Source organism: Myotis brandtii, unplaced genomic scaffold, assembly GCF_000412655.1.
Source record: "Myotis brandtii unplaced genomic scaffold, ASM41265v1 scaffold129, whole genome shotgun sequence".
Classification (NCBI taxonomy): domain Eukaryota; kingdom Metazoa; phylum Chordata; class Mammalia; order Chiroptera; family Vespertilionidae; genus Myotis; species Myotis brandtii.
The window spans coordinates 1,505,781-1,515,853 of NW_005354551.1; the positions used below are offsets into that span (position 1 = coordinate 1,505,781).

At 60.7% G+C, this 10,073-nt stretch overlaps 1 protein-coding gene across 3 annotated transcripts; it reads left to right on the forward strand.

Annotated features, from left to right (window-relative positions):
• Positions 1–445: 445 nt before the first annotated feature.
• On the forward strand, positions 446–8,990 carry SH2D5 (SH2 domain containing 5). 3 transcript variants are annotated; one of them, XM_014534345.1, is made up of 9 exons: positions 446–728; positions 1,072–1,155; positions 1,588–1,662; positions 2,662–2,808; positions 4,244–4,492; positions 4,661–4,835; positions 5,208–5,316; positions 6,018–6,177; positions 6,827–8,990. In XM_014534345.1, the coding sequence occupies exons 1-9, from the start codon at positions 642–644 to the stop codon at positions 7,028–7,030; spliced, it is 1,290 nt and encodes a 429-aa protein (XP_014389831.1). In that variant the 5' UTR covers positions 446–641; the 3' UTR covers positions 7,031–8,990. The 3 variants fall into 3 exon arrangements, with proteins under 3 accessions (XP_014389831.1, XP_014389832.1, XP_005859758.1); XM_014534346.1 differs by having other exon boundaries at positions 4,244–4,435; XM_005859696.2 differs by having other exon boundaries at positions 447–728; positions 1,075–1,155.
• The last annotated feature ends 1,083 nt before the right edge of the window (positions 8,991–10,073 follow it).

Consider the following 10,073-nt stretch of genomic DNA (forward strand, 5'->3'; position numbering starts at 1 on the left):
AGAGCTCCTGTCCTGGAACCTGCTGTGGCTCCCCACTGCCACAGGACAGAGCCGGCGTTCCCTAGTCCCAACCTGGCTCCGGCCACCTAAGGGCCCAGCTGCTTTCACTCCTCTGTGCCTTTGCAGACTGGTCTCCCTGCTGTCACACCCCTCCTCTCGGGTGGTACTGCCCCACCCCCCTGCTCTTTGTAGAAGCCCAGCCCAGAGCACAGGGGTCAATATCTGACCCAGGGCGTGGACTGCCGCACCCCTTCCTTCAGCTGTTTCCCAAACCTCACTCCTTCGGCTGCAGTCAACTCCCAACCTGCATTTCATATCTTCCTCTCTGCTTTGTCACCACCTGGCATATTCCATGTCTTATCTAATGTCTTACTTATCTAATGTCTTTCTCCCCCACGAGAATGTTGGCTGCATGGGGGCGGGGGGGGGGGGGGATTCTGTTCAGGTCTCTGTGTCCCCTGTGTCTCCAGTGCCCAGTCCTGGCTTGACACACTGCACATGCTCAGTAAGGGTTTGTCCAATGAAGGAGCTGACTGGCATCCAATAGGAGCACGGGGCTCGACTGCCTAGGAACCAGCCCTCTGCCTTGCCCTTTGCAGCCTTCTCTCCCGTGAGGCTTGAAGCTGGGCACCCTGGGGGCCATGCAGAAGGCTGGGGCAAGGGGCCGGAGGGCCTCTGACTGCGGCCCTGCCCCTCACCGACCCAGGTGCATCACCAAGTTTGCCCAGGTGGGTTTCTCCCCCTTCTCCCATGGGTGCTCCTGTGGGCGGAGACTGGGTAGCAGGTCCTGGGGGTGGGGAGGAGCTATGGGGAGGACCTATTTCTGTGTCTTCCCTCCCTGACCCAGGCTCGGGAATGTGTGTGTTGGCACAGATGAGATGAGGCCTCGGGGGCTGAGTGGTTTGACCAAGGCCACCTGCTGGGAAATAGCAGAGCCCGGACTCCGAGTACAGTGCTCTGCCACAGCTTACGCAGCAGAGCAGTGTGTGCTTGGGGGGGAATTTGGGGATGGGGGTCGGGAGCCATGAGCTTGACTTGCCTGCCTCCCTCCCACCCCCACCCACGCCCAAGCAGTACGTGGGTTCCTTCTCCGTGGATGACCTGGACACCCAGGAGGGCGTGTGGCTGGTGCAACAGCAGCTGTGGGCACTGAAGGTAGGAGAGCTGGGGAGGGCGCTTCGCTCGTGGGGGTCCCGGCCTTGGAATGGCCGCTGGGACTATCCATCTGTTCCCCACCCCCAACCATAGAGAGGGAGCAGGTGAGGCCCAGGGAGGGCAGGACAAAGCCATTCCACGCCCAGGCTCCTGGGGCCACGTGCCCTATGCCCAGGACTCTCTCCCTTAGTTGGCACCAGTGTCCCCAGGGGGGAAGCCACAGCTGGGAGATGCGGGGGATGGTCCTGGCTGGGGGAGGTCTGCCAGGAGTCAGTCACCCTTCCCTGGCTCCCGAGGGTCCATTGTCCAGGGCTCTGCCCCCTGGCAGGTGGGGGAGTTGGTTAACCACCCATAGTGACTGGGACTGAGGCTGGCTGGGCAGGGCAGGGCCTGAGAGGTAATACCTGCCTCCCACCAACTCTCTTCCACTAGGACTGTCCCCGACGCCGGGCCGTCATCCTGAAATTCAGCCTCCAGGGCCTCAAGATCTACAGCGGGGAGGGTGAGGTAGGTGCCCGGGGGGTGCAGGTGAGGACTGGGCAGGACAGGTGTCCTCCAAGATGTACTTGCCTCCACGCAGGCCCTGCACTGCCCCTGGAGCCTCCCAGCTTCCCAGCCTGCTCAGGGCCTTTGGGAGTCCTCTCTCCAGGGAGCCCCCCAAGGCAAGCTCAGCAGGCAGCCGTTTCTCATCCATCTCACCCCTGATCCCGGCCCTCCAAAACCTCCAGGCAGTACCTCCTGGCCTGAGCATCAGGAACGAACCGTGAGGTTTTGGCAAGTTCCTGGGCCCCTACCTAGCCTGCCCAGCGGGCTGTGGCCAGCCTCTCATGACTGTGGAAGGGGGGGCCAGGCTCAGGCTGGAGGCTAGGGGGCCCCCGTTCCTTCGCCCAGCCTCTCCCGGTGCAAGCCAGCGTTTGTTGAACACTAACTGCATGCCAGACGGTACACACCAGGAGGCTGGGTGCCACCTCCTAAGACCGGTGCCCCTGGTGTCCCAGAGGTGTGCACCGAAGGGGCCCCGTGCCACTTGCACGAGGTCTCACCGACCCACCAACAGCCCCATCACGGGGGGCGGGGGAGGGCTTTACTCACCTGCCCAGGGTATCCAGAGAGAGACAGTGGCAGAGCCAGGATGCAAACCCAGCTCATCCACCTCCAGACCATGAGTGCACCCCAGGGCCTGCCGCCCTGCCTCTCTGCGACCCTGCAGGCTGTGAATGCCCCGCGGTTCCAGCAGGTGGCAGAGGGAGCAAGAGATTTAAGCCCAGTAGCCAGGGAAGGATGAGGGTTTCGATTTGAAGCAGGGTTTGGGCAGGCCTGGAAGGAGGGAAGAATTCTTTCCCCCAGGAGCTGGGTGGGCCCGAAACTGGGCACGCAGGCTGGAGCGCAGGCCGGGGAGGCTTGCCAGCAGGTGTGTGGGGCCCGCAGGGCTGGCTCACACTGGGCTGGCAGCTGCAGCCCCAGTGGTGGGTCTGATGGAGGCTGTCATGCCCGCTGCCTCCCCAGGTGCTCCTGATGGCACACGCCCTGAGGCGAATACTGTACTCCACCTGGTGCCCAGATGACTGCCAGTTTGCCTTTGTGGCCCGAAACCCACGGAGCCCGGCCAGCAAGCTCTTCTGTCACCTTTTTGTGGGCAGACAGCCTGGAGAGGTACCTGGGGCCCAGGCAGGGGACCACCACTGAGGCTGGGGTGGAGGGGTGCTGTGTGTCAGCATGGGGTTCCAGGGACCGAGAGGTCATGGAGGGCTTGGCCAAGCTGTCCTGAGCCCCCTCCAGACCTGCACCCATTGCCACACAGGCTCCTTCTATGCCTCTGCCCACTGAGGACTCCACAGAAGCAAGTCAATGGCCTCAGTATGCCTTGAAGACTAGGCCATGCACTTGGGTGTTGGAAGGTCACCCTGCCACACCTTTGCTCCTGCTGTTCTCTCTACCTGGGTGCCCTTCACCTTCTCATCCTGGCAAATTCCAACTTGCCCTTCAAGGCTCAGCCCATGTGTCTGTGCAGCCCACTGTGACACCCGTAGCCCGCCACTCCCTTCTGGGGACCTGGGGACCTGTGACATGAACCACACCCTGTCATCGTTAGGCCTGTCCCTAATTACAGACACTGGAGTTCTTCCAGAGCAGAGACTGGGCCCAGGTTCCAGTGTGCGGCTCCATGGAGCCGGTGGGTGGGCAGGTAGATCCCGGAAGTCAAAGCCAGTGTGGCCGCTGCGAACAGCAGCCTTGGCAGCCAGTTGTTCAGCAAGAAGAGGCTGGATCTGGTTCCATCCCGCAGCAAGCACTGGCCGTCACCCCTGCATGCCCAGCCCCGTACTGGCTCCTGGAGAGAGCGTGGCTGAGACATGGCCTTGGATCTGGAGCTCACAATTCCAATGTGTGTACTGGGTAGAGTGCTGGGCCTTTGCCCGGGAATTTTTTTTTAAATATATTTTATTGATTTTTTACAGAGAGGAGGGGAAAGGGATAGAGAGTTAGAAACATCGATGAGAGAGAAACATCGATCAGCTGCCTCTTGCACGCCTCCTCCTGGGATGTACCCGCAACCAAGGTACATGCCCTTGACCGGAATCGAACCTGGGACCCTTGAGTCCGCAGGCCGACGCTCTATCCGCTGAGCCAAACCGGTTAGGGCTGTCCGGGAATTTTTGTGCTTCCTTTTATTAAAGGAGCACAGGGAGGCGGGGATGAGGAAATGAGGCCAGAGGTGCCGTGCTCTGCCCAGGGTCACACAGCAGCTCCTAAGGGACAGAGCCTGGGTCGGATGCCAGGCTCTGTGACTCCAAGGCCTGGGTTCTTAGCCAGCCCTCTAAGAGGGTGCTGACCCAGTGCATGGGGTGGGTGCATGTAGCCCAGGTGTTCCCAGCTGCAAGCATGATGCCTGGAGCAGAGTAGATGCTCAGGTAGGGGAGCTGCATGGTGGTGAGGTTTTGAGGGGTAAGTAGGCGTTTTCCCACTGACGGGAAGAGCATCCCAAGCCAAGGGGTGGCATGCCCCTTTGGGGAGTGGGTTGATGCCTAAGGTGTTGGCCAGGAGACCTCCCTCACCGGAGCCCTCCCCGGCCCTCCCCTCCCCTCCCTAGGTCCAGATCCTGCACCTGCTGCTCTGCCGCTCCTTCCAGCTCGCTTACCTCTCGCAGCACCCTGCGGAGCGGGCACAGCCTGAGCCCTGCCTGGGGCCCGCAAGGGATGTGCCCCTGAAGCCACTGGCCAGCCCTGGGAGGCCCCCTGGCCTAGTCCGGGAGCCCTTCGTCCGTGATCAGCTCTCACAGAACGTGCGTGCACTGGTCTCCTTCCGGCGGCTGTCGGCAGAGGGGCCCGTGGGCAGTGGGGTATGCAGCACCCCAACCCCAGCCAGGGAGTGGGCAGTGGACAGGGAACTGGGTGAGGTTTGGGCATCATGTGGAGGTGGTTGCTGGACTTCAGAGGGAGGGGCTCGCCTGACCTGACGTGGCTAGACCTGATCTGCCAACCCCGCTGGGCCCCTCTTGGTACCCTAGAAGGAGCTGCTGGAGTTGGAGGGCTGTGGGAGTGCCCGCCATTCCCGCCTGGGGAATCCCTACTGCTCCCCCACCCTGGTGCGCAAGAAGGCCATCCGCAGCAAGGTGATCCGCTCCGGGGCCTACCGCGGCTGCACCTACGAGACCCAGCTGCAGCTGTCGGCCCGGGAGGCCTGTGAGTAGCAGGAGCACGCCTGCCCCGTGCGTACCTGGGGCGCGGCCTGTGCACCTGTGTGAGTCGGAGGGAGTGGGCCCCAAAGTCTCTCTGCCAGGCCTTGCCGGCGCCTCCGAGCAGAGGCCTGTGCTGTGAGTGACTGTGTGTCGTGCCCACGTGAGTGCATCCGCGTCCGAGTGCCGGGGCTCGCAGAGGTGATGGTGTGGCTGTGGATGTGCTGAACTGGTGTGGGCTATGCTTGTGTGTGGATGTGTCTTTTGGAGGCTGGATGTGTGGCTGCTGGTGAGGAGGGGTCATAGGGCCTGTGGGGGTGAGGTGGGCTGGGTTGGGATGAATCAGTCTCTCCCTCTGACTTCTGGATGGCCTCCATAGTTCCTGGCGCGTGGGAGGCGTGGCCGCAAGGTCCTGGCGGCCTCGCGAGCCTGGTGGAAAGTGAGGGCAGCCTGACCGAGAACATCTGGGCCTTTGCTGGCATCTCCAGGTAGGAAGGGCCTGGCCTGGCTGAATGCCCAGCCCCTTGGGGTGAGCAGAGAAATAGGCTGGGGGCGCTCTCTGCCCCTGAGGGCCCAGCCATGTAGGTGCCTATTCCTGTGCAAGGGCAGGGCGTTCCTGATCTCCGGCCAGAGTCTCCAGCATCTTGGGCCTCAGTTTCTCAGCTTTAAAGTGGGGATAACAACAGGACCTTCGTGGCCGGGCTGTGGGAGGATCGAGTGAGGTCATTCCAACGAGGAAAGACCTCAGCACCAGGCGACAGCTCCCTCAATGTCAGGTCTTTAAAATGCTCCTGACCAGGTCTTGGAATTGTCAGTTAAGGACGCCCTAGAAACCTTCTGAAAGGAAGGCTAAAAGCTCCCTGTCGTGGAGGCCCTGTTCTCGGACAGGTACCTTGTTTAAGATGGTATGGGCCCAGCCAGCGTGGCTCAGTGGTTGAGCGCCGACCTGTGTATGAATCAGGTCACAGGGCATGTGTGTGGGTTGCGGGCTCTATCCCCGATAGTGGGACGTGCAGGAGGCAGCCGATCAATGATTCTCTCTCTCCCTTCCTCCTTGAAATCAACAACAACAACAACAAATATATATATTTTAAAAGATGCTCTGGGGCTGATACACCATTGCCTGGGAGCAACCTGAAACAGTCCAGACTAGAGGTCCCACCTTCAGCCTCTCCCTCTGCCACCCCAGGCCCAGTGCCCTCGCCCTGCTCCGGAGAGACGTGCTTGGGGCCTTCCTGCTGTGGCCCGAGCCGGGCACCTGCGGCCAGTGGTGCCTGTCCGTGCGGACACAGTGCGGCGTGGTGCCCCACCAGGTCTTCCGGAACCACCTGGGCCGCTACAGCGTGGAGGTAGAGTGCGGGCCGTCAGCCCCCCACGCGCCCTCAGGCCCCTCTCCCTTTAACTCCTGAGCCCGCCTCACCCTCCTTCTGGTCCCCCTGGGCTCTCTCTGGCCCCATCCCTTATTTACCTCCATCGAGCTCCTTAGTCGTGGTCCCTGCTGCCCCCGCCCCACTGGCCCACTCAACCCCACCTCGACCTCTGGGCTCGCCCTCGCCCCTCTCTAGAGGCCTTGGAGGGTCCCACCAGCAGAGTCTGGGGCTAGCGTCATGCTTCACATTCTGTGGGAATCCCGGCTTGTAAGTCTGCTTTCCCACACCCTAACCATCTCTTAGCAGAGGAGGAAGCTGACTCAGGGTAGGGGCCTGCTTAAGCTCAGGCAGCCTCTGAGTCTCCAGGTCTGGAGTCTTAGATGGTCACAGGTTCCGGGCCTTTTTAAATGTGCACCCTTCCCTCCATGCTAAGTGCCTCCGTCCCGGCCAGGTTGGGAGGAGAGAGAGAGGAAATGGTGCTTGGCTGTGCTGTGAGCAGGACGGTGACCTCCCTGAGCTCGAATTTCCTCCTCTGAAGTGGGGCAGGATCCCAGGCGAGGGGGTGGTTGGTGCCTGGCACCAGCCATGGGGCAGGGGGAGCTGGGACTGAAGCCCCTCCCTCCCCCAGCACCTGCCCGCCGAGTTCCCCAGCCTGGAGGCCCTGGTGGAGCACCACGCGGGGACTGCACGCAGCCTCTTCTGCTCACTCGACATGGGCCGCCTGAACCCCGGCTACGAGGAGCAGGACTGTGGGCCCGAGAGCAGGCCTCCCCGGACACTCCGGCCCCTTAGCCATGCCAAGTCCGAGGCAGAGCTGCAGGGCCTGGGCTAGGAGGCCGGGCCCCACACCCACAGGCCTGGCCTCCCCTGGGCCCCTGGGCCTCGGCAGGCCACTCTGCCCTTCTTCCATCCCCCTGGTCAGTTCCATCCCGTCACTCAGCCCCTTGGACCAGCCTTCCATCACTTCGCTGACTGTGGCGGAGCCTGAGATTGGGGATTCTCCCTCGACATGTGGCCCCTTGAGACTGCAGGGGGGGTAGCAGATCTCCAGGCTTCCGTGAACTTGCTGGGTGGCTTGGGTGCTTGTCCTCTGGGCTTCACGGGAGCTTTTTGGGGAGGCGGGGGGGCAGGAAGAGTTAGTCCCAGTGGAGGGGTAGCCTCTCCTTAGGAGGCCAGGCTCGGGGGCCCTGACTGGGAGTCTCTGGAGAGCTCCTGACAGGCAGCCAGACAGGGAGGGCGAGGTGCCTGGGGAGGCGGGAGGAGTGAGGTCTCACTTTGGGCCAAGGCCTGGGAGAGCCGCCCTCTCATGAGACACACGGAGATGACTCAGTGGAGCCTGTGGGCCCCGTCCTGGCTGCCTGTTTCTCAAGTCGTCTGAGGTAAGGGAGTCTTCCCCTGAGTTCTGAGGAGCAGGGGTAGGAGGGTAGAAAGGCCAGGGTGGAGGAAGAGCCACACCACCCAAAGCCCATGCGCGGGGTGGACACCTGTGTGCAGAGAGGGACGTGAGCCATCGGGGCACAGAATCCCCGTGCAGCGCTTGGGAAGCCGGCTTGTCTGTACTCAAAACCACAGGGTGGTGATCCCGCTCACGGGGAGGGTTGCCCAGCCTCTTCCACTCCCCATGACACACACACGGTGCATTTCCTTTTGCCGCTTGACTGAGAGGGGATCGCAGTGAGCCACGGGCTTAGAGGGTGGACCAGAGTCCAGCTCAGCTTGCAGGCTGCAGTAGGTGTGGTGGCTGCCTGCGAAGTCACCTGATGAGGGGATTGCCCTCAGTGTGGCGCTGACCGGGCTGTCGGGAGCCGCCGTGCCCCCCTTAGGCTAGTTCCACTGGGGAGGGGGTCAGAGGAGAGCCATCCACAGTTAGAACTGATGTGGGCTCTGCCAGGGGGGCTTGGCCTCAATGGACAGAGCGAGTCACGGAAATGACCGTAGTCTAGGGGACTGATCCCGTGCTGATTGGCAGGTATCCCCCTTCATTGGTAAGCTTGACAAGCACTAATCTGCCACGATAGGGAGGAAGCTCACTGTGGGGGAATTTCTATTTCTAAGGCAGAGGCCTGGTCATGAATCTGGGGCTGCCCTCTCCCTCTCCTGGGAGTTGGATGTGACTGTTCGGTGCCTTTCAAGTAACAGATTCTGACTCTTCCCATGAACAGCAGCCCCACAGAAGAGAAACGGAGGGAGGGTTCTGGGAAGCTGGTGCTCCCAGCTGACAATCCCGCTGCCGGGATGGTCTCAGTGAGGGACCTTGTTGTTCTTGTCAGAAGAGAGAGGGGGAAGCTGCCCTTGGGGGCTCATCTCACTGGAACGACAGCACTGATTCTGTACTGAACGGGAACGGGAACCCGGAATTCCCTGTGCAGCCATTGCTACCTGAACCCATCTCCCTGGGCAAAGCCCTGGTCCCTAGTGGGAGTACCCAGCCCTACATTTCCCTGGCCAGGAGAGGGGTTTGCTGACACAGGGCCCAGGATGAGAGCACTGGAGTCACACATATAAGCTGTAACTGGCCCAGCTTAGGCCAGAGCTTTGCCTCTGTGATGGATGTGTTTTGTTGTGCAAATTATCCATGTGTCAGGGATGTTCCCAAAGCACTTTAACATTCCTTTTCACGGCATTTATTGTTCACGTGGCACAAACAGGGCAAGGTTTTTGACCCATGTGTGTAAACACGTCAATGTCTTAATCGTAGATCAGTTTTCTCTTTTCCAACCAGCACCGCCTGGGTAGCCGAGTTCTCTTTACTGTATGTACTTGAAATAAAACGCATTTCTTCGGATTGTCCAGTACCGACTTTTCCTTTGAAAGGTGATGTCCCTGTTCAGTTTTCCTGTTTTGTTTGTTTGCCAGCATACCTTCAGGTGGTGCTGACTGGCAGGGCAGACAGGTCTTGTTCTCAGAGGCAGAGGGTGTCCTGAAGGAATCGGATCAGTATTTTCAAATCCTCTCTCTCCTGCTTAAAGTCTTCAGTGGTTATTTCCTGTGGGAAAAAGACTCAAGTCCTGTGCTCTGGCAACTTGGGCTTTCCTTCTGCTCCTGCAACACGCCACAGGACCTTTGCACAGCCGGGACAGGTCTTGTCCTCCCTGCCTTTTGCCTGGTTAACTCAACCTTAGCATCTCAGCTCCTGTCACTCTCGGGAAGCCTGCGGGGGAGGGGTGCGGTTAAGGTCCCCTTGTTGGATGTTCCACAGAACTGGCCCTTTAGTTTGTAATGACTAGTTCATTGATGGCATTTTTGTATGTGGGAGATTTGTTTTTGATGTCAGTTTCCCCCACTCAATTAGACTATGGGCGCCAGGAGGGCAGGGATTGGGCTGTCTCCCAGCGCCTACTACGATGCCTGGCAGGTAGCTGACTATTTCTGTGCAGAGTGGAGCCTAGAGGCGGCTGTTCTGGCTGGAGGGACGTGTGCTGAGCGCGAGACAGGCCAGGCAGCCTCTACAGCTAAAAAGACCTTGGCTCTCAAAGTGTTTTGTTTGTTCATCTTGAGGCTTAGAAAAAACGAGGGCGGCATTGGAAGGACAATTTGCCTTGTTCCAGGGACTCTGAGTCAGGGACGTGAGAAAAGCAAAGTCCTGGTTGCCTGTCTCAGTGGGTCTCTGACCCCCGCGAGAGGCCCCTCCTCTTGTATCTCTCAGCGGTGGCGTCAGGCCTGGCCTCCCCGCTTAGCTGGGCAACCTCGGGCCAATGGCTTCACCTCTGCACCGGGGCTGCATCGGAGAAGACAGCGGGCGGGACAGGGCAGGCTTCGAGCCGGGGCTACACCTGTCCACACTCGGGCGGCCGAGCGCGTGGTCGTTCTCGCGGGCCGCCACCTGTGACGCCACGTGCGTTGCTATGCAACCGCGAACGCCGCTGTAGCTTGAG

Bases quoted from the DNA above. Each gene is read 5' to 3' on its own strand.
- SH2D5 (XM_014534345.1), top strand. From the start codon at position 642: ATGCAGAAGGCTGGGGCAAGGGGCCGGAGGGCCTCTGACTGCGGCCCT. The intron at 1,156-1,587 runs GTAGGAGAGCTG...CTCTTCCACTAG, and splicing joins AGCAGCTGTGGGCACTGAAG to GACTGTCCCCGACGCCGGGC. The intron at 5,317-6,017 runs GTAGGAAGGGCC...CTGCCACCCCAG, and splicing joins GCCTTTGCTGGCATCTCCAG to GCCCAGTGCCCTCGCCCTGC.